Genomic DNA, 23,798 nt, shown 5'->3' with positions numbered 1-23,798 from the left:
CCATCATGGGCTACTTTTTTCTGTACTGAAACAGCCAGAACTAGAACAAGAAATGTCTATTTTATTACCAGTACTTCAGATGAATTCCACCACTTGGACCAGGGTTTATTTTCTGTTAATAAAAAGCAATTTTGACAAAAGTCTGATGCCATTTTTCTTCCCACCTGCCTCTTTTCCCTTCCCTGCTCTACTGCAAGTGGCCAGAGGTGCAATAAATTAGATGGGAATGGGTAAGTGACAACAAGGGAAGGGACATGGGAAAGGCTCAGTTCCAGCCACCTATTGCCACTACTGTAACGTACAAAATATACCAAATGGAGGAGTAAAAACTACATGCAGAAGGGCAGGCAGGCTGCTTGACGGCTGGTAAATACCCAACCAGTGTTTGCTAAGGGGGTTTCCACCACAGTTGTGCTGGAACACTCAGCCTACAGAAGCCAGGATGACATCTACAGGCGGTTCTTCTTTGCTCCTAACAGTCACCTGCATGGTGACTCCGTCTCCGAGCGTGAGCCTGGACCTCACCAGCACATCACAGCCACCTCTGTAGACACCTGAGGGGACAAAGCAATGTTTGAGATTGGCTTTAGGAGATGACTTGAAGAGATTTTCTTGTAGACACCACTTCAGGAGAGGCTCAGTGATCTAGTCCTAACCCAGGAGCCATCAACAGACATGCTGAGTCTATGCCAGTTGCAGAGAAGGGGGAAGTGACTAACAAATACCCAAACCCCCAATTTCTCCTAAGCTCTTGAGGCCAAGACCAAAGATAACAGATAATGCTGTAATGAAAGAGAGTCAGCAACTGCTGCTGGAGGGCTTGGGTGACTTAAACAGGTAAAAAGCAGAAAAGTGGGTAGCTGAAGCTCACTTCTGGTTTGAGAAGGCCACACACACTGCAAGGCTAGTACACTGGCTCAGTGCCCTTGCCCTTAAGGGAGAAATAGTCCTGAGGATGGAGCCAGGAGGGGGCTCTGTTCCCTCTGCTCCCAAGGAACAAGGGATGGGACAGGAGAAAACAGCCTCAAGCTGCACCAGGGCAGGTTTAGATGGAGATGAGGAACAATTCCTTCCCCAAAGGGTGCTCAGGCATTGGAACAGGCTGCCCAGGGCAGTGGTGGAGTCACCGTCCCTGGAGGGATATGGAAGATGTGTACACGTGGTGCTTAGGGACATGGGTTAGTGTTGGCCTTGGCACTGCTGGGTTACCAGTTGGACTCAATGACCTTAAGGGTCTTTTCTAACCTAAATGACTCTAGGATTCCGTAAGAAGCTGTGGCTACTGCAGGTCAATTCAGGATGTGTCTGTAAGATGGTCCTAAGAACCTCCTTCCAAGATAAGCACAGGCAAGGAACTTAGTCAGGTGCCTGCTCTGAAAGTTCTTCATTCAAAGGATTCACTACCATTCCCATAGGCAGAATACATCCATTCTGATCAACACAGAGAAAAACCTCTCAAAGTAAGAGCAGAATCTCCCAACCCATTCCCCTCCCTTTAGTAAAGCCCTGTGGGGACACAGGGCCATGGAGTCCTGCAGTGTGAGTACTTACCAGCTAAGTAGAGTGTGTGAGAATTCTTGTTCTCTGGCACTTTATCTGACCTCTCACAGGCCTGCATGCCCAAGAACTTGATGATGTTATTGACAGCTTCTGCATGCAGAGATCGAGGAAGAGAATTACCTCCGGTTAGTGCCAAGCTCTTCTTCTCCTCTAAGCACCCATGTGGGTTAACCATTTCCATTCAGCAGCTTGACTGCAGCCCCATCAATACCCCTACTTTGCCATGTGCAAAAGTCCAGCCCAGGAACCCACCCCTTCCTCCACCCAGCTTCAGGAGAGCAATGCCAAAGTTCCACTCGCTATAATCCCAGCATTGCAACACAAAACCTTGTTGCTGGGACATGACTTCCCACTGGAAGGCACCAAATTCTCCTCCTACGCACCAAATATATCCCCAGCATGCCAGATTTACCAGGATTACTATGTGGGTCACCAATACACGAGGAGAGATCATCTCACCATCAAGGGTTTTAATGGAATTAAGTGCAAAGGTTTCTTCTTTCTCAAAGTCATCTCCCACTTCTTCCCATGCTGCTGCAAAGTTTGGCTTTAAAACCTTCTGAATATGATCAGACATGGTCACCTCCAGGTCTTCCAACTGATAGAAAAGCAAAGGAGAGTTTAGGCTTACAAAATATAAGAAGTTAGAGAAATGATCATCTTAGAAAGGGAAAGACAAAGAGAGGCAGCAGCATTTTGCCAAGAGAACCCTGGCATGCGTGGCTTTAATTGCAGAAGCACATAATAACAGCATATAAAAGCAGAGAGGAAAAATAGTATTTATGGTGGTTATCTGTAAAGCTTAAACACGTTTCCTCAAACATGCGTGAGGCTCAAAGAGAGCAGAAAATGGGGCAATCACTTTGGGAGTCAAAGCCCATTGTAGCTTCTACTGAGCAGCTGAGGAGAGACACTCTCAGAATCCTGAAGGAGCCTTTGCTGCCTCCAAGCCCCCAAACCAGGCACTTTCCTGAGATCTGACTTGTATTTCCATGAGTGATAACATGAACACAATAAACAGAAGTACAAATGCCTGGGAGAGATTGGGCTGGAATTCTGAAAACAGACAGAGGAAGTTCTTCCTTCCTTCCTTTCCGAACTCACAAATCCTTTCTCCATAGGGCACAACAGGAGGAAAGTTTTGGGGAAGGACCTAAAGTTATGAGCTACAGTATTGTGGTGTTTTGGGCAGGTTTGCTGCTCTCTCTTTACGGATTTAGATCTGAAAGGAAACTGTCAGCCCCATGGCCACCTGTATGAAACTAAAACAAGTTCTGAACTTACCACATATTCATCATCATAGCCATCTTCTTCTGGGACACCCGTGTTTGGGTCACAGTCTCGAACAGTGAACTTCATTGTGCAACTGAAAGTACAAGCAACTGGGGAGGAGAGAAAAGCCTGTAGGTTAGGGGTACTGCAGTTCCTTCTCTTCAAGCAAAAAAGAGACCTGAAAGAATCTACCTCAGCTTTGCCCCAGAAGATAGAGACACGGATGTGGTCAGAGCACTCTTCAGCTGCATATGTATTTCCACCAGGCTCCCCAGGCTTAAGATGAAGACCAAAGGAGGATCACAGAAGAGGTGTATGCCAGGGCCATAATGTAACAAGCTCAGGCCTCCCAGAGTGCCGGCTCTGAGAGGAGAAACTCTGCAAAGGGTTTCTGAGAAACGGATCATGAGCCAACCCCCCAGGTCAGAGAATTCACACTAATTCTAATCTTCCGTGGTATTAAAGGGATAACAAAGAAACCCCCTCGCTGATGAGCATGTTAAATCAACTGAAAATGGGCTGACAGGCTGAGAGTACACTGCAGCTGTTGAGCCAGGAGAAGATAAGCTGCATGGAGACCCCAGAGCAGCTTCCAGTACTTAAGGGGGCTACAAGAAATGTGGAGAGTTGCTTTGGACAAGGGCCTGTAGGGACAGGCCAAGGGGAATGGCTTTAACCTGCCAGAGGGGAGACTGAGATGAGCTCTTAGGCAGAAGTTCTTCCCTGTGAGGGTGCTGAGGTGCTGGCACAGGGTGCCCAGAAAAGCTGTGGCAGCCCCATCCCTGGCAGTGTTCAAGGCCAGGTTGGACACAGGGGCTTGGAGCAAGCTGCTCTAGTGGAAGGTGTCCCTGCTCGTGGCAGGGGTTGGAACTGGAGGAGCTTTAAGGTCCCTTCCAATACAAACCAGTCTGGGATTCTACATCCAATGAAGTTTCTTGTAAGTGTGAATAACAGTAATAAAGAGAAGTTTTATGCAGGCCCAGACTACTGATATTTTATTTTCCTTTCAATGATTCTGCTCTTGAATACAACAAAAATCCATGTTTTCAAATCTGCTCCTTTCACTGATTGAAGGCAGTAAATTCCATTTCCTAATACCTGCACCAATTCCTATTACCTCTCCAATCCTCTTCAACATCCCATTTGCAGAAATACTGCTGATTATTTCAAAATGTTTACACTATGTTGTAAAACTTGTGTATATTATTTTGCACAAACACAGGTTCTACATGAAAACCAGCACATGACACATGACAAACAGTCATTTCCGGAATCTCAATGTATTCCCCAAACTCCACCCCCTCAACATTTCATGCTGTTCTCCCAAAGCTTCCTTTGAGGGAAGTGTTGGGCAGAACAACTCCTTCCCAACAGGTACCTGCAGTGGAGTCATCCTGCGGGATCTGGACGAGGGTGTAACACACGCCTGGCTGGTTGTAAGCCAGGCTGGGTGCTGGGATGAAGCAGATCACATCATAAGCATCTGATGGTTCCATCTGCACAGTGACTCTCTCCAACAGCTGATCATTTAAGGTGTTTGTGCAATCAAACTGCAGAACATATTGAAAAGGACTTAGAGAAGAAACATTCCTAATCAAGACTTTTGCCCTCAAATCCACAGTATAAAGCAGACTCCCACTTCATTGAACAAGCTGCTGTTCACAAAAACAGCTTTTCTCTCCAGTTTTACTATAAATCCTTAACACATGGGATCATAACCCCCATCCTTATTTGACTGTTGAGGAAAGCAGCACACACACCCTTAATTCTACACTGCAGTTCCCCTAAGAGAGAAGCTGTACTCCCCAGGGCACTGCTTATGCTTCATTTAGATTAGATCGAAGGCAGAAGCTCTTCCCTGTGAGGGTGCTGAGGCGCTTGCACAGGGTGCCCAGAGAAGCTGTGGCTGCCCCATCCCTGACAGTGTTCAAGGCCAGGTTGGACACAGGGGCTTGGAGCAACCCACACTAGTAGAAGATGTCCCTGCCTGTGGAAGGGTGTTGGAACTGGAGGAGCTTTAAGGTCCCTTCCAACCCAAATCACTATGTGACTCTATGATTAAAGGGCAACTCCAACTGCACCCAGGCAAAAGCACGTAGCTTCTCTTACCTGGAAAACAATGTGATTTGTGAACACATGTTTAATACAACAAACAAAATACTCTGTTTCTGCTTCTGTGAGGTGCACTGGCTCTGAAGACTTGAACAATGGGCCCAAGCTCTTGAACTCTGGAATGGCTGCCAGTTGTTCTAGGCAGAAAGGAAAAGAAGGTGACACTTAGTGAAAGGCTTGTTCATTGCTCCCTCCTGACCTGTTAACATCCTCCCAGCACTTCAAGCACTGGAGACCCGCTGTTCTTGTCTCACCTTGAAATATATCCTGCCGTGAAGGTGCAACTTTCTCAGGCTTGCTGGTGACAAGGGCAATCTCTGGAAGAAGAAACAAAGACTTTGTGCTGTCACCTACATCATTCAGGAGTTTTAAATGCTGCTATAACTCCACTAAAAACTCCTTAACCCGTAGTGTTGCACACATCCTGCTATGAACCATTGCCAATTTGGTTCCTCACACATACATACTGAGATATCTTTACCACAAGGCAATACTGGGTTGTAAGGAGAAAAGAGGAGAGGTGTTTGGGTCTCAGGAGACCCCACTTGCAGCACTGTGTGCAGTTCTGGTGTCCCCAACATAAGAACATGGAGCTGTTGGAGCAAGTCCAAAGGAGGCCACGAGGATGATCAGGGACTGGAACACCTCCCACACAGAGACAGGCTGAGAACATGGGGGCTGTTGAGCCTGGAGAAGCTGTGTGGAGACCTCAGAGCAGCTTCCAGTGTCTGAAGGGGGCTACAAGGATGCTAGAGAGGGACTCTTCATCAGGGACTGTAGTGATAGGACAAGAGGTAACGGGTTCAAACTGAAACAGGGGAAAATTTAAAGTTGGATATAAGGAAGAAGTTCTTCCCTGTGAGGGTGCTTAGGCACTGGCAGAGGGTGCCCAAAGAAGTCATAAATGCTCCATCCCTGGCAGTGTTGAAGGCCAGGTTGGACAGAGACTTCGTCAAGTGAAAGGTATCCCTGCCCATGGCAGGGGTTGGAACTGGATTATCTTCAGGTCCTTTCCCACCCAAACCAGTCTGGGATTCTATTATTCTATGACATAGGCACACTTCAGTGCAAAATATTCAGAAAAAAAGCTGGAAGAAGGAGGAGAAGGGGGAAAACCCCCTCAAACTCTTATTAAAGTTGCACAAAGTCAGAATGGAAGAACTGAGCAAGAACACTGAAGAAAGCCAGTGAAGTGAGTTAGCACTCCTGGAATGTATCCACCAACCAATGTTGATCTAGGTACAAGCTCCTCTCTAACAACTAAACTAACAGAACAACCACATTCTTGCCAACACATGTTTCTTTGGAAGAAGCGCTCTCTTCCTTTATCTGCGAATACCAAGGAGGCAAAGCCAGTGATGCTGCACCCTGTTTAGCTGAGCCACCACATGTCTTGGCCTGAGCCTACTGGGATGGAGCCAATTTACAGACATGAAGTTTCACTATGGCAACATAAATGCTTATAGCTTTGTCCATGGCCTATTTAAACATCAAACCCCAGACTGGTTTGTGTTGGAAGGGACCTTAAAGCTCCTCCAGTTCCAACCCCCCACCACGGGCAGGGACACCTTCCACTAGAGCAGCTTGTTCCAAGCCCCTGTGTCCAACCTGGCCTTGGTTAGCCTGAGTGTTACCTGCTTTCTGTTCAAAGACTGGTGCAGTAGCCAGTGGAACTGTTTTCATATCAAAAGGTTTCTCAGAAGGCTCCAGTGTGTATTGGTGCAGGGCTTTCTCCATCCCAGGAACAGAGACTGTCAATCCTGCAAATAAACACAGGCAAGAAAAGTCAGTTCTAACAGCAGGAACTGTCAGAGGCCCATGGCAATAGGATTTACATGTGAAGAGTGGGAATTTTGGAGGGCCCACTGCAACAAAAGCAGTAAGATGCCCGAGTCTGAAAATTTACCGGTGTCTTAGTTACATCCGCCTTGAGATATAAGCAAGAAAGATTATTTAAAGAGCTCTCCTCTGAAGCCTGTCAACTGGATCAGGCTGCAGAGAAACTCTTGTAAGAAATCTAGAGTTTACAGCTAGATGCAGTTTGGACTTCAGCTAATAAAAAACTAACAAAAGCACGTTTGTGTCTCAGTAACCACAAACACACACTAAGTACTTCACAGTGCTAGATAGGATAAAAACACTGCTCTGCAGATGACACAGGAAGTTGTTATTCCAGATTGAACTGCAGTCTGAACAGTTCACTCCAGAAAAGTCATTTTGCAGTCCTCTCACGTGTGTTGACTACTCTGCTCCCATCGACTCAACTACAGACCATAATCCAGTTTTATAACCAAAACTGGCAACAAGATGTGGCATCCTCACTTTGTAATGGAGACGAGGAAGCCAAGATTAAGAAACCTGTCCCAGGTGAGTGATGGAAGAAGCAATGATGAAAAAAGCTTAATTCATACTTTTCCTCCATTTCCTACACAATCCTTCCCATATTTTGGCAAATTTGCCATTTTCAGTACCTCAAAAGGAAAGAACTTGGGTCAGAAAAAAAAAAAGTTGTGTCCTTTGTAGTTATTCTGACCCAAGTTACATTAGAGAAAATTGTTACAGCAAAGCCCCCCCATAATAAAGTTAAATAACAGCTCATAAAATAACCCTTTCCATCACTGACCGTTGAAAATATAGGCAGCATTCAGTGCTATTTGCCTCTGCTGTAGGACATTCAAGTAGAAGGTTGCTCTGTCCCGAACTTCGTCATCACTGTCTATCATGCACCTGTGTTGGGGAACAAGAGGACAGCAGTCAGCAGCTGAGGACATGAGGAGAGCTGAGCTACAAATGGCATCAAGATTGGACTTGATACTGCAATGATGCTCTGAGATCCCTCAACAGCTATTCTAATTAGACAAAAAAATAGTTCCTACAACACAGTAGTTGAAATTTAAATGTGTCTCATCAGAAAACCAAGATTAAAGGAGATGTGCGAGCTGTTCACACCATGCACACTCGCTAGGTTATAAAATATACACCTCCAAACCTTACGAAGTTCAACCAAGCCAACTGAAAGGTACAGGAACTTGTGACATGGTGTATGGCATCACTACTCAGCCATAAACAAATGTTATTCATGAGTAACATTGGAAATACGTTTTCTTGCCTCAAGGGATGCAAAAAGATGTGTGCCTATAGGAACGCAGATTTATTACCTGCAGAGGAATGTTCTCAGAGTTTACTATCAGGTGTTCCAATCACATTATTCACTTGCTCATCTCCGGCAGTGCTTTGCTGCCCCCAGCCAGGAAGGCTGAAGGGAACCATCTCCCAACTCCTCAACTGGTATGTTGTGGCAACCCCAGTCCAAGTTCTGACCAGACCGGACCTTGATTCCTCTGTGGAGCCAGACCAAGTGTCACCAAGAAGCTCAGCACAGGTACAGCTGTGTCCACTCACCTCTGCAACAGCACCAAGATGCTGGGAAGAAGATTCTCATTCTGGGCACCAAACTTGGCCAATGCACTGACAGCAGCTGAGAGGAAAACAGGAAGATGTCAGAGGTGCAAGAGCTATACACAAACACATCCTCAGAGTCATGATTCAAGGCATCTCATCTCAGTCTCCCCTCTGGCACATTAAAGCCATTCCCCTTGTCCTGTCCACACAGGCCTTTGTCCAAAGCCCCTCTCCAAGTTTCTTGTAGCCTTTTAGGCACTGGAGCTGCTCTAACACCTCCTGGAGCCTTCTCCAGGATGAACAGCCCAGCTCTTTCAGCTTAGCAGCATTGCAACTCTGTTCTATGAGAACTCTCTTTTTGAACTGGAAAAGGGTTTGAACTGGACTAGATGAGCTTTAAGGTCCCTTCCAACCAAACCATTCTGTGACTCTATGTGAAGAGATGAAACACACTGCAGGATAAAAAAACACCTTCACAGCTCACTCATTCAAGAGCTCGACCTTCACAATGCCTGTGGAATAACCATTGCCTCCCATTCCCAAACCCAGTTTCAGCCCCGAGATTTCCAGCAGACATGAAAACATCAAACATAAACTGAACTCACCAGCCCTCACAGCCTCATTCTCCAGCACCACCCTGTTGAAGATGAAACGGATGTACTTGGAAGGGGATGGAGTCCTCGGCCCCTCTTTGCCCAGGAGGTGCAGGATCTTCGTGGCCAGGACAGTATGTTCACAGTCCTCGATGAACTCGCAGAGGTGAGCCAAGCCTGCTTCCTTACTCTCAGGATTCTCCTCAATGATACTGATTATACAATCCACAATGGCTCGTTTGTACTCAAAGCCACCCTGGGAAAGGAAAATCAAGGACACTGACCCAGAAGGCAGAGCTCAGACATCAGTGCTGCTCAGTTCCCCTCACACTTCAACTGCTTCCTGCCATTAAGAAGAACAACCATTGTGCATCAAGAGAACAGAGGAGCAGTGCTGGTTGACCTAACAGGGTCTTCCTAGTGCCCCCATGCCCACAAAGGCACATCTGAGCATCAATTCCAATCAGTTGCTGATGTACAGACAAGTTTGACCCATGACATAAGAGAGGTTACTTAATCACTCAGACCCCATCATTGCTGTATACTGACATAAGACAGAAAAGACCCTTCATGCTTGCAGATTACTTATTCCTTCCACCTGACACATTATCAGAGCTTCCCCCCCATCACTACACAAAGAAAAGTTTGTGCATCATCCACGTACATCATCCCTGAGCATATTGGAGAGGAAGGTCATCATGACACTGTGCTTCCGAGGGTATTTCTGGCATAGAGCACTGATAGCCTGTACCACCACCACCTGCAAACCAATAGAGGAGGACATTAGTCACATGCATTTATTATGAAGAACGAAGTCTATGAAGAACACACACTTCTCACTAGCTCAAGCTGTCACAGTGACAGATGAAATTAATGTACAAGGATCCTAATCAGGTGGTGGAGTCTCAGCATGAGCATTAAGTCCCCTGGGCTGGCATGGTGCAAGACCTGGCTCTATTAGAGGACCGTAATTTAAAATAGACTCCATTTATTCAAAGCTTCCCCTCACTTCCTCCCTCTGTCCAGTGATGATCCTGACCTAATTCTACCTGAAGTAGTTATATTTTCTCATTAAAACTCTTTGCAATTTGGAATTTCTCTAATCCCCATTTCCTTTTCTCATAAACACAAGAACTTACGGCCACTGTGCACTAGTGGAAACTGACTTGGTAGAGACATACTATCCTCTACTACATGCCTTCAATTAGTAGAGACATGCTCCTCAAGGCAACTCTGTGGTGTAAAGGGATGAGTACAAGTCAACTACCACCCTTAACCAAGTTCTTAGCCAAGTTTAGTCAATATAGGAACATGTAATTCATACTATTTCCTAACTATCACACTTGAAGTGATACAGACTCAATCAGAGCAGTTAAAATCCCTCTTCCTCTCCAAAGGAACAACCAGAAGGCAGTACAATGGTTTGCAAGACACTGCACAAGAGCCAGAAATCGACCAAACATTTATCCTTCCTTGGAGTGATGGAAGGAAATGACACAGCATATTTCAGTTGGAAAGCAGAGCACTACACCTTCTGAATTTCAAGCTGGCTTTGCTCTATCAGACTAAGCCACTAAAGGATTAACAAATGGGAAAAGCTTCATAATAACAAGAATGGGAGAAAAACCTGCAGCTGGAAAGAGCAGAGGCCTCCAGTGCCACACCTTAAACTCATCTGGTATCTCTGACACGAAGGAAGAGATCTGTTTCATGAGCCTGTCTACACTGCTCTCACTGCCTGTCTTCAGCAGGGTGGTGATGGCGAGAGTAGCGATGCTGCGGTTGGAGTCAGTGATGAGGTTTTCCAGGTCCAGATTGCAGGCAGTGACTGCAGATGGATGCTTCATGGCCACCTGCAAGGAATGCAATTCCAAACTAGATGGGAGCAATAATGTAGGATCAGAATCATGGAATGGTTTGTGCTGGAAGGGACCTTAAAGCTCCTCTAGTTCCAACCGCTTGCCATGGGCTGGGACAGCTTCCACTAGAGCAGGCTGCTCCGAGTCCCGTTCAACCTGGCCTTGAGCACTGGAAGGGATGGGGCAGCCACAGCTTCTCTGGGCAACCTGTTCAGAGCCTTATAACCCCTAAAGAGCTTCTTCCCAATACCTAATCTAAATCTCCCCTGTTAGTTTAAAGCCTTTCCCCCTTGCTCTAGTCCTACTTGCTCTTATAAAATCTAAAACTCAAACTTTCATGAGGCAAGGATGAAGGATTGCAGCTAAACCTACATCACACTGCTGTTGGCAGGATGCAATCAAAGCTCACGTTCTTTCGTTTCAGTGTTTCAAATGAACTCCAAGTTACAGTTCATGAGTTTGACAGTCACAAACTGTTTCTGCTGTGTGCAGCTTTTACATCAGAATGTTATTTCCTTCACACACATCCTAGTCACACTTTTGGCACTATTAAATATCTGAGACTTTGCTTCCTTGCAGCTCACAAGTTATCAACCTACACATAGCTCTGTGGTCCAGAAATGAGCAAACAGAACTTGGATGCAGAGAACATTTCCATCACACCAGGAGATGTGGCATGGACAAACCAATTCTCCATCATGGAGTATCTGCAAGTAATCATGAGAGCAGTAACTCTACTGTAGGTAACACACCCTTAGGAACTGAAGTCTGGCTTCCTCTGATGCTCAGAGGTTTCTGCTTGTTTAGATGGCTTTGGCAGCACTCACTTTATTCAGGGTCCGTACAGCTGCGTATCTCAACACAGGTTTGGGAGAGCTACAGAACAGCTGCAACACTGAAAAAGAGGAAGAGAAAAATAAGAGAAGTCACTCACAACAAGATGTTACAGAGCAGAGACTGTTTAACAAATGCCAGCTCCCAGTAATGCAACTCTAGGCACCTGGAATGTGTGGGGAGCAGAAGGGGAGAGCCCTCGCAACCAGATAAGGAAAGGGAAATTGCCTTGAGCCAGCACTTTGATATTGGCAATGCAAATAGTTCAGTCAGAACTCACTGCAGCAGGAAATCAGATCATGTCTCTTTGAAAGAAATGGAATAGGGAGGAATGTCCAACGTACCCATGCTCAGCTACACACTGCTAAACATTCATGTGGCTCTACCCATAACTTATTATTGGCTTCACAAGCAAGTTCGAAATACCCTCCTGGTTTTAATCTTGCATCAGTAATAGGTGGTTTGCACAGCTGTCTGTGGCACATCTGGGCTATCAAATTTTCATCTACCTTCCCTTTACCCCAAATTCCTGCAGCTGGAAAAAGGAAAATGCCACCGCTACTGCCTGTTCCCAAAAGCTCTGAAGGAAATGGGGAAAAGGGATCACTGTGCTTCTCATCCCAAAGCCCTCTAACTGGGGAAGAAACAGGAAATTCACAGTTTGAGTCCAGTATTTACGTTGTGCTGTCTCTTACGTGCTTTACCACCCTTTCAGCTGCTTGAGGGATACTAAGGACTCCATGACCAACCTGAAACAGCGGGTGCCAGCTCCCTAGCTGTGCAGTTTGGGAGATGGATGATTGCAGAAGCAGCTTCATAAATAACCATTTCATGCTTGTTCCTCAGACAGCTCTCGATGAAGTCAAATAGTGGACTCTCATGGCTACAACCAAAAGAGGATTCACAGCAGGAATAATGCTGAATTACTTACAAACCACTAAAACTGCATTTCTGAGAACTTCACTCGCACAGCTAATGCACTGGCTTTCATTTTTCCTAGGCCATCAGACTGCTCAACTCATACTTGAGCTCTAATTATTCTATTTATTGTTAAACTGTTCATCTTGACATTATCCTCTTTGGGTTAGAAATGCTGCTTTCTACATATAAATACATTACCATTAATCATGTGTCATTTACCATGAATCATATATCATATTATCACATGTCATATGTTATTTCTACAACAAATATCCAGTGATAAAAGAATTTCATCAGATAACTGTATCCTCCCCTGCTAATATGAGGGCAGGATAGGAGAGATCCTTCTGTTCACATCCCCAAAAATATAGGTGGAACCTTATTGCATTTGAAATCACAGAATCACACAGAACAGTTTAGGTTGGAAAGGACCTAAAGATCATCCAGTTCCAACCCCCTGCCACGGGCAGGGACACCTTCCACTAGAGCAGCTTGCTCCAAGCCCCTGTGTCCAGCCTGGCCTTGAACACTGCCAGGGATGGGGCAGCCACAGCTTCCCTGGGCACCCTGTGCCAGCGCTTCAGCACTCTCATAGGGAAGAGCTTCTGCCTTATCTCCTACCTGAACTTCCCGTTTCACTTTGAACTCATCACTCCTTGTCCTATCACTACAGTCCCTGATGAAGTCCCTCTCCAGCACAGAGAAGGTCCCTTCCAACCCAAACCATTCTATGATTTTATGATTCTATCCATATTTACATTTCCACAAGCTTCAAACCCCACAAGTTTCCTAGCTACCCTTTACCTCAAAATAATAAGTAGGTTTTGTAACACACACTGCCTCTTACTTACCCCTCTTCAGATTCCTTCAAGAGCCTGCTTGCAATTCGGATCAGCATGCAGTAAGCAAACTGGGATTTCATGCCAGATTTAGTGAACTTATTCAGCATCTTGGAAACTGCAAGACGATCATTTTTGCGAAGGTGATAGAGCAGCCCCAAAGCATGATACTAGGAAATGAGAAACAAAGATGTGCAGCTATTGAATACACCCTTCAGTGGGAAACGCCAGACTGCAAGACCTAAAAGAGTGCTGGTAATTAGTGTTTCCTAGCTGAAATACCCTCTAACCTCAAATGAACCTGACAAGTTACAAGTATCTGCAGTATTTCCTTCCCCTTCCTGTCCACCATAAGACAGGCTCAATGCATTCCTGAAGATTAAAAGAGCCAAGAAGGGAGTTTACTCCCCTTTCTCCCCACTAAATGTCAGAATGTGTCCCTGCCTGTAGCAGGGATTGGAACTGGATGAGCTTTAAGGTCCCTTCCAACCCAAACCAGTCTGGGATTCTATGACTAATGAAGCTGCTCACTGGATAAGAACAGACTTGGTTTTGATGGTTAGTCTGTAACACTGACTGAACACACAGAACACCTTCATTTCCACAGCTCTTTAGAGTATTTGTACCAATTATAATTTCACTAACATGGATATCTTACTGATATCTGGGCTAATCTCCATGGGCCTATAGTAACTGCAAATGTTCTGAAGGCCAAGGCAAGAGATGCTGGTGTTGTGGGTGGCAGAGAGATAATTTCTTAAGCTCTTTGAAAACTCAGATTCAAAGCCTTTCTGTGACAACTACTGTGAAACAGTCAGTGGCATCCCAGCCATCAAAAGGTTGGCAGGGAAAGGGCAAGAGCACTGTACTGAAAAGCCAGCTCCTCAAAAGAATCTTGCACTGGGATCACCAAACTTGTGAGTTTCTGAAGTAGTTGTTTCCTTCAAGTTACAGTCAGAATCATACAATGATTCTAACAGAATCATAGAATTGGGTTGGAAAGGACCTTATGACCATCCAGTTCCAACCCCCTGCCACAGGCAGGGACACTTTCCACTAGATCAGGCTGCTCCAAGCCCCATCCAACCTGGCCTTGAACACTGTTATTTTTGAAAGAATAAAGAAAAAAGGAAAACCAGTTACTCCTTAATTTACTTTAAGAACTCACAGAATGCTGTGAAAACCCTCCAGTGTGTTAACTGCTTCCTGAAGCAACCACCCTCTAACATACCTGCACCATGATGTTGTCACTAGAAGCTGCTTCTTGAGCTTCATTGATCCACCGCTTGACTATGTCGTAGCTGATTTTCATCATATGCTGGAAGAAACCACAAATGGAGACTGGTGACAAACTAAAATCAGAAGCAGTGAGGTACCACAAGCCTTGTTTTACCGGCTTTGAGAGAACTGAGAGCTTTGCTGTGTACTACAGGTAACAAAGAGTAACTCACATCCATAGTTTATATGGATGCACTTGTTTCAATGAAGAGAAAAGTAACTTGGAGAGTTATGTTCAAACAGGACTGAAGACAATAGGAGGAGAATGCACCTGCTTACAGTTATCCCAGTAGGTCAGTATTAATTCAGTTGTTAGTATTAATGCAACTTTGCACCCTCAGGGTCCTAACAGAGGCTTCACTCCACCTCAGCTGGACCTTTTACCTCCTGCCTTCTTGATTTACCAAGGCAGCCAGCGTCTGTATAGCTATAAACCACTGGTTTTCTTACATCTCAGTCTTAGACTACCCATGCTCTCATTTGTATTCTCCTCTTTATTAAAGAATTAACCTAGCAAGGTATTTTCCAGCCTTTTCTCCCAAATAAGGGAGGAACACCTTCAGACTGAACTTCATCTTGCCCTTCTATCTATTAGCGAAAATGATCTTGAATTGCAGCAGGGCAGCAATTTCATGGATCTTTTCTTTTGCAGAGCACAAAGCCAACTGCTTTTACTGCCTGTCACAGAATTCATACACTTCTTCACAGTCACTTGTGTTAGTTCTTCCACAGCACAGGCTGTTTCTTAGTTACTCTCACCAAACCAAGAGACACTTTCATGGTCTTCACTGTGCTTGAGTACTCTAAACTCAAGCCTCTAAAGGCTCTTTCCCAGAGAAACTCGTCCTACACTGGCTGCATAGAGAGATGACTGAGCACTTTGCACTTAGCTATTATAACTGATGTACTCTAAGGTAAGAGAACATTAAGGAAGGAGTTTGAGAGGACAGAGTCTGCCTGAGTCACAGGAAAACTCCACTACCACTGCTTCTTGTTTTCCAGTGAGCAGATGAAGACGAGAAAGAAAAGAAACATCTCAAAAGGAAAAGAAGAAAGAACAAAACAAAGGCCAAGCAGAGCTACAAATGCAGCAGAGTAGCCTCCTACCCACAACACAACACACAGATTCCCAATCATCTACTGCTTTACTTACTAAGGAAGACACCAGTGCAGAACTAGACACACTGGGGACTTTGTCCACAATGGCTTGTTTCATATATCTCTCAATGGCTTGTAGCATTGTAGCCTGTGAGGGGGAAAAAGAGAAGTGTTGATACTTAGGAAGCAGACCATAAAAGCAGTATGAGGCAAAAATACACACACAGCATATTCAAAATGCATCATGAACTGTTCTGCAAGGGAGAGATTAGTATCAATTGCCTGGTCCTGGAGGTTTAGTGACAGAAACAAAGTCTACAGCAAAGCAATCTTAGATCAGAAACCAGAGCTCCAAAGCTCCTGCCTTCTCACTCCATGTTTACAGTGCTCCAGCTCCACAGAGCTCCTCGCATCTGCAGCAGGCTCCAGAGCTGTCCTCCCTACAGCAGAAATTCCATTACCACTACAAGAATACACCCTGCAAGAGAGGGCTTTTCTATTTTAATTTTCTATTTTAGTACTTTTCTATTTTATTCTATTTTAAACACACTCATCTCTCCCATGACAGAGATGTGATTTGGACTTACATCAGTGATCCTGCAGAGTGCTCTGATGGCCGGGCCTCGGTACACATCTTCCTTCCCTGTCATGTCTTTGGTCAAACTGAAATAATCATAGACACTCTGTTAACACCACTTTAACATCCCAATGCCTGGTCTTTTTGTGACATTTGCCTCATCTCACATAGCTGTTGGTCAAGCTGTTACCACCTAACTGCTGAGCTCTAGTACTGGCTAGAAACAACCTCTTAATAATCAGCTACTTAAGAATTAACAGCATGGGATTCTGTGGAAACAGAGAACATTACAAAATGCGCAGTTCATAGAATCAGAGAATCAGAGACTGGTTTGTGTAGGAAAGGATGTTAAAGCTCCTCCATTTCCAGCCCCCTGCTACGGGCAGGGACACCTTCCACTAGAGCAGCTTGCTCCAAGCCTCTGTGTCCAACCTGGCCTTGAACACTGCCAGGGATGGGGCAGCCACAGCTTCTCTGGGCACCCTGTGCCAGTGCCTCAGCACCCTCATAGTAAATAATTCCTTCCTTATATCCAACCTGAACTTCCCCTGTTTAAGTTTAAAATAATTTGTTCAAGTTTTCATAATACACCTTTGCCACATGCCTGGTTCATTCAGCTCAGTTGTTCTTCTCCTAAGTGCTTGCTTTCTACCACGTGACATTTTGAGTTAGGTAACAGCAAAGTTTCAGCTGCTGAGCAGCTTTAAAAAATATAGAAAATAAAACAGACACATCAGAGATCCCATTTTGCTCTCCAGCAACTATAACATCTATCCTGCAGTCCAAAAACCTGACAGTTCAGCTGGAGGACTGAACTGGGCTTTGCTCTGCTTGTCCCTAACTGCTCTGACAGCAAAGCAAAACAGAATATCACAGCCTTGGTGTGAAAAAAACATCAAGAACCAACAGTTAAAAGGAATCAAAACCAACTCCCCCCCTATCAAGAAACCCACAAGAAACCAAAGTTTCATCCAACTGAGAAACTGCAGGCAAGCCTCTTCCCTTTTTAGTAAAGAGTAACACCACAGGAAGAAGAAATCAACATTTCATGTGGTAACATACTCTGTATCATAGGACAGTTTGTTTTCCTTTCCTTTATTATCCTTCATAACGGAGAATTACAGCAGCTAAAAGAAACACAGAGATAGAGCTACTTGTTTAGGAGCTCTGATACTGTGCTGTCTGTGGTTCTACTACCTGCTTGTGACTATGATGACGTCCTCAGAAATATTGGCCATCTCTTTGATGGTAAAGTAACACATTCTTCTAAGGGTTTGCTGTGAAAATGTAGTGCAGAAAACTATTAATGGCAAGCATAAATAAACACTTCCTACAAGTTTTGAAGTTAAATAAAAGTTCAAATATTCAACTTTAAATTTTGAGCAAGCTTTTAAATAGAACACCCTCTTCCCCACTTCTATACAAAGATAAAGCAGTGGTGTACAAAGCACACAAGTTAAATTGTGTTTGATAACTGGGGAATAGCCTTACTGTCAGTTATCAAACAAATCAGGAGAATAAACATATCTCTATCTTGTAAGATAAGACTAAAACCAAAAATCCACGTTAATCATGATAGAAGTGAAACATCTGAATGCAGAAGCCTCACAGTTATCACTTAAAAGCTTTAAACCCAACTTCCTCTGATCTATTTGCTATTGTAAAGCAAATATCCAAAGAGCACTGACACTTTAACTCTTGGAAAGCAAATAACACATTTACATCAACCACCCCTCCCGCCCTTCCAACACATGGATATGAGAAAGGTCCCAAGCACTCTGTAGTTCCAACACAGTTCCATGTTCAACATTCCTCAGTCAAATCTCTAAACACCTGAGGTGCCAGTTTATAGTGAACAAAAATTAATGAATAAAAACTCTTCTGAGTTCTTACACTCTGCAAAAGAGATCAGAGAAGGAATTTACACTGGGCTAAATCCAAAGTTTAATCTAGCTTTCTTAGGATGTTCTCACCCCTTGACTCCATGGTGATTCCTGAATAGAGCAAGCTGTTCTAGGGAATAGCTGGATTTAGTCTACAGGCAACTTTTAAATTCTACTTTGAGTTCAGCAGATGGTGATTATTTGTAAGTGTAAGAAACAGTCATAAAATGATACTGATTTGTATATTAAAGGCTTTTGTCATGATTCACATGCTTTAGAACAGTAATTCAATGCAGAAAAGAATAAACCCAGCACCAAATACAACCTGCAGAAGTAACTGTGTGTTATTATTCAGTCACTTGTTTCCAGACCATGACTTGCCTCCAGCTAGTACTTGGCGTGCACAGCTTGTTCTTTGAAGTGCTCACCTCCCACATCCCAACATCCAACTGTAGTTGGATGTAATCTGTAGTTACCACAAATTCAGACAAAAGCAGGGAGGCAGCAAGTGCTAAACAACCAGGTACTTACATCATTGGATTGAAATAATCTGGTCATTGCAAAAAAAGCTTCTGTGGCTTCAGTGGTTCCAAAGTGTTCACCCTGAAAACAGCACATAAGAAGCAAGAGAAAAATCACCATTGTTACTGAGCTGCCTCCACCTTTCAGCCTCCATTTTTAACACCTACCCACACACCAAGGATCTTTGCTTTGAGGCTTTTTCTCATGTTAGAAACCATCCCTCCCTCACCTCGTGTTTCCTGAGGAGTACCTGTCAAATTTACCACTACTAGCTACTTGGTTTCAACAAATGCCATCCATAGCTGTACAGCAATGGAACAGTTTGTTAAGTAGCCTGTGCTCCCTTTTCTGGCATCCTTGGTTTTGTCTTACCTAAAAGGGATCTACTTGCTGCCTGAATTAAGACTGAACAGCAGAGGTCCAACCTACTTTGATGTTAAATACAACCTGACACACACGAAACCTGATCTACATAAACATCTGAAGAAAATCTTTCTTATCATGCTTCTAATTTAGCCCCAGACAAAAAGACACCCTTCTACCTCATCACTTCTTGGCCTATGTTTTCACTTCGTCTCAGCCATTCCCACTTTAGCTGGGCAAACACAAGTGTCTCTTTCATTGCACAGGGCTGTGATGGCCACAGATCAAGCAGCAGCTCTCACTTGGCACTCATGGAAAAAGTATTAAATGCTTCAGTGATATGTATCTCACTCCAGTTAGCAGCAAGTCAGAGGGAAGAACATAATACTAAAGCATAAACACCCCATTCTGGATCTCCTTAAAAAGCTACCTCCCAAATCTGTCAGGAAGAGGTACAAAACTTCTTTCACACTGAAAGCTATCAGAAATTAGAATCACAGCATCACAGAATGGCTTGGCTTTGAAAGGACCTTAAGCTCATCCAGTTCCAACCCCTTGCCAAAGGCAGGGACACCTCACACTAGACATGTCTCTCAAGGCTCTGTGCAACCTGGCCTTGAACACTGCCAAGGATGGAACATTCACCACTTCTCTGGCCTCATCACCCTCACAGTAAAGAACTTCTTCCTTATATTAGCCTTGGGAATATTCATTCTGGCTGGGAAGAAATGATAACACTTACCTGGTTCAGCAAGTAAAGGATTTTGGTAAGGATGTGCAGACATCTTCGTGGATTTATAGGGGTCTCGTTAAAGATACGAGCCTACAGACACAGCATAAAGAGAGTATTACAGTGTAACTCAACAATCATCATTTCTCTTTCATCATAAAAAGTAAAGCCGTTTGTTTTCAACCAAGTAGCTTTTCATTCTAAAAATGTGTCCCAGAGAACATATTCTTGTCATCCAGCTCAGGCATATTTAGTTTGCTGGATGGGCAGCAGCCTGAGCAAATGACAACTGGTACCCTCTGGAACTAGCAAACTAACAACTTCATCTTTCAACAGCATCTGTAGCCCAAACACTACTTGACAGTAGGAACACTTCTTTTAGCTACTTGCAACCAACAAAATTCAGCATTATTTCACAACAGAGTCACTTCATCACTAGCAATTATTCCTGGAGAACACAAAGAGAAGCAGGAAAACCTGCTACACACAGTAGGTCGAATGAACATAGGGAAACATGGAAGACACCAGTAAGAGCACCCCGAGATCTCACATGTCCACATGGAGGGCATAAGCCACAGATAATCATAGAATAGTTATGGTTGGAAAGGACCTTAAGATCATCTAGTTCCAACCCCCCTGCCATGGGCAGGGACACCTTACGCTAAATCGTATCACCCAAGGCTCTGTCCAACCTGGCCCTGAACACTGCCAGGGATGGAGCATTCATAACCTCCCTGGGCAACCTATTCCAGTGCCTCACCACCCTAACAGGAAAGAATTTCCTTCTTATATCCAACCTAAACTTCCTCTGTTTAAGTTTTAACCGGTTACCCCTTGTCCTGTCACTACAGTCTCTAATGAAGAGTCCCTCTCCAGCATCCCCATAGGCCCCCTACAGATACTGGAAGGCTGCTATGAGGTCTCCACGCAGCCTTCTCTTCTCCAGGCTGAACAGCCCCAACTTTCTCAGCCTGTCTTCATATGGGAGGTGCTCCAGTCCCCTGATCATCCTCATGGCCCTTCTCTGGACTTGTTCCAAGAGTTCCTGCTGATCATGCTCCTTTTGATGCAGCCCAGAATACGGCTGGCTTTTGGGGCTGCAAGCGCACACTACCAGCTCATGTTCATTTTCTCATCAACCAACACCCCCAAGTCCTTCTCCGCAAGGCTGCTTTGAATCTCTTCCCTGCCCAACCTGTAGCTGTGCCTGGGTTACTACAGATAAACCCCTCAGAGACTAACTTGATAGACTCCCAGACTGATTTGAGTTGGAAGGAACCTTAAAGCTCATCCAGTTCCAACCCCCTGCCACAGGAAGGGACATCTTCCACTAGAGAGGCTTGCTCCAAGCCCCTGTGTCCAACCTGGCCTTGAACACTGCCAGGGATGGGGCAGCCACAGCTTCTCTGGGCACCCTGTGCCAGCACCTCAGCACCCTCCCTGACCTGCTGCTCACACTGTGCGGGTGCAGCCCAGCACTCAGAGGGGATTCTGGGCTCAAGCACACACTGAAGTCGGGTCATGGAGAGCTTTGTCACCCAGCAACCCAAATCCTTCCCCTCAGGGCTGCTCTCAAGCCATGTGCATTTAATTTACATACCCCGTGCTTTTAAATTAACTGTTTGAATACAGCCATTCAAATTTGGGAGCTGCAGCGCAGAACTTCCTCAAGCTGCTAACACACTCTGAAGGAAAAGAGTTCAACAGTCTGATGACCATTCATACCTCCTGCAGCACAGCACTCTTCTCCAAATGCTGGAAAGGATTAGAGCCACTACCTGAGGAACAAAAGAGACCTCTCAGTTAAGGAAATGCATTCCTCACAAAAAAAAAAAAAAAAAAAAAACAAAAAAAACGAACTGGAGGAACAGTCCCTAAACTTTAAAAAACCACCCCATGCTACAGTGAAATCCCTGATGTTCTCCACCAAGAGCTTTGAATCCACTTTCCTCAGCGGTATATTCACAGGTACAGGAGGAAAAGGTGTGGAGGAAGCAGTACCAACGTAGCTGGAAGGCAAGGAAGAACAGTGTAATACTCCCTCTTTACATAAAGCCATTTACTCTATTTTTCCCTAGTACCCCTATTTTTATTCCTTCAGGCACAGAAAGCACTGAAGGCATCAGGACAGAGCTAATGATCTGGATCTCAAACAGAAGTGCATCAATCAATTATCCACTAAAATGGGCTACTCAGCAAGCTCTAAATAGAGTCTGGCTTCCACACATCACAAAATCATTAGCAGCAGAGTATCATCATCCTGTAACACCTCAGCCTTTCAACAGGCCAGAACCAGCCCTTGAGAGTAATAACTTATTGGTGATGACACTTGCTATTGTCAGCTGCAGACAGCAGCCTTCTAATCCATTCCCAGTGAAACCAGCCCTAACAGCCACTGTTGCAGATACATAACCCCCTCCAAACCCTCACTACTGCTTCTAACCCTTTTCCTTCAGCAGAGATTTTTCCTTTTCAGCTCATTTATTCTTCACTTCTTACATCCAAAGCAAAAGGAAATTGAGAACGAAATGTCTCTCAGTCCAGCTGGGCTCAGAAGACCTATCAGCAGCAGCAACATATAACTCAAGACAGCACAGAATCACAGAATGGCTGGAGTTGGAAAGGACCTTAAGATCATCTTAAGCTGCACATGCTCTTGGGGTGCAGCCCAGCACGGGGGGGGGGGGGGGGTGTGTGTGTCTGGGCTCAAGCACACACTGAAGCCGGGTCATGTTCAGTTTCTCATGGACCAATACGCCCAAATCCTTCTCCGCAGGGATGCTCTGCGTCAGCTCTCCACACAACCTGCAGCATCAGTTACTACAGGAACCTAAACTTAATTTCCAGGAGGTTTCATGGAGGGAAAAAGTGCAAGCGATGGCCTCATCCACAACAACTCTGCCTGACGGGATGGTTTTATCCCGCCCACAGGGTACTTTACTACAGCCGGTGCTAACGCAGCCTAAACCCCAGTGCACGCAGCCAGCTGCTGCCCAGCTTACCAGGCGGAGGTGCAGACCCCGACCAAACCCTCTCCTTCTCATGCTATGAAGGAGGAACAGACCCAGCCGCAGCCCGCAGGCTTGCGGGGAACAGCTTCCCTCCAAGCGTGACCCCAGGGGCCGGTGCGGGCCCTGCACCCCGCAGACCGTCCCGAAGAGCCGGGGGAGGCTCAAACGCCTGGGCACAGAAAGCAAACGGTGCTTCCTTCCCCAGCAGTTACCCCCTCTCACCTCAGCGGCCATGACTTACTTACTTACTTCCTCCCTCACCTCAGCGGCCGCTACAAGCCGCGGGACGCTCTGAGCGCCTACCGATCGCTCCGCACAGGGCGGTGCCGCCGTGCCCCCTCCCCTCAGCTCGGCCCTGCCGCCGCCAGCCCCATACCGGACTCCTCGTCCTTCTTGTCAAACTTCTTAATCATGGCGCCGCCCGTCACCCTCTTCCCTCCGAGCCGCACCGCCACGGGGACACCCGCCGGAAGTCCCGCCGCCTCAGGGCACGCTCTGCGTTCTGATTGGCCTGCGGAGCTGACGCTCAACGCCCATAGGCTGCGGAGGTGAGGGAAGACCTCATGGGGGCTGAGGCAGGTCCGGGGGTGAGGGCGTTCCTTAAAGGAGCCGCGTTGCCATTTTGTAGGGGGGTGGTAGCGCCTTCCTGCTGCGCCCTGAGGTGGTCACAGCTTCCCTCCTAATTGTCCTTTATGGAAATAATAAAGGTGGAAGGTAGTTGACATTAATACCTCGGTCAGGTCTTTCTTACAAATGGAGCAGAAAACTTGGGATAGGATCCCTGAAAATCCCCAGAGCTGGTATGGATCCCCCATTGTGGTACCATTCCTCACAGCGATGGCTGACCCATGAGGCACCAGAGGGGTCTATTGGGTTGTGGGTGCCACTGAGCTGCTCAGCAGCCACTGGCCGTGCTGGAAACCATCACTGCCGGGCACAGGGAT

General features: G+C 45.6%; 1 protein-coding gene across 3 annotated transcripts; it reads right to left on the bottom strand.

Moving 5' to 3' along the window:
* Positions 1 to 41: 41 nt before the first annotated feature.
* COPG2 (COPI coat complex subunit gamma 2) lies at positions 42 to 23,304 on the bottom strand. Of its 3 annotated transcripts, XM_057425444.1 has the most exons (24): positions 23,231 to 23,304; positions 21,569 to 21,621; positions 19,856 to 19,936; positions 18,760 to 18,831; positions 17,543 to 17,622; positions 16,356 to 16,431; positions 15,824 to 15,916; positions 14,624 to 14,710; positions 13,405 to 13,562; positions 12,382 to 12,515; positions 11,626 to 11,693; positions 10,604 to 10,792; positions 9,604 to 9,699; positions 8,952 to 9,195; positions 8,347 to 8,422; positions 7,568 to 7,671; positions 6,579 to 6,704; positions 5,199 to 5,261; positions 4,942 to 5,081; positions 4,211 to 4,382; positions 2,845 to 2,942; positions 2,020 to 2,158; positions 1,552 to 1,650; positions 42 to 554 (listed from the first exon to the last, which is right to left on the bottom strand). In XM_057425444.1, the coding sequence occupies exons 1-24, from the start codon at positions 23,265 to 23,267 to the stop codon at positions 424 to 426; spliced, it is 2,616 nt and encodes an 871-aa protein (XP_057281427.1). In that variant the 5' UTR covers positions 23,268 to 23,304; the 3' UTR covers positions 42 to 423. The 3 variants fall into 3 exon arrangements, with proteins under 3 accessions (XP_057281427.1, XP_057281428.1, XP_057281429.1); XM_057425445.1 differs by lacking the exon at positions 23,231 to 23,304 and having other exon boundaries at positions 21,444 to 21,583; XM_057425446.1 differs by lacking the exons at positions 17,543 to 17,622; positions 23,231 to 23,304 and having other exon boundaries at positions 21,444 to 21,583.
* Positions 23,305 to 23,798: the final 494 nt, after the last annotated feature.

The sequence above is a fragment of the Pezoporus wallicus genome, unplaced genomic scaffold (assembly GCF_028554395.1).
Source record: "Pezoporus wallicus isolate ANWC-B61680 ecotype Strahan unplaced genomic scaffold, APGP_CSIRO_Pwel_v1 contig_4722, whole genome shotgun sequence".
Lineage (NCBI taxonomy): Eukaryota > Metazoa > Chordata > Aves > Psittaciformes > Psittacidae > Pezoporus > Pezoporus wallicus.
The sequence above is the reverse complement of the archived record's forward strand: the minus strand, read 5'-3'. Positions and strand labels throughout refer to the sequence as shown.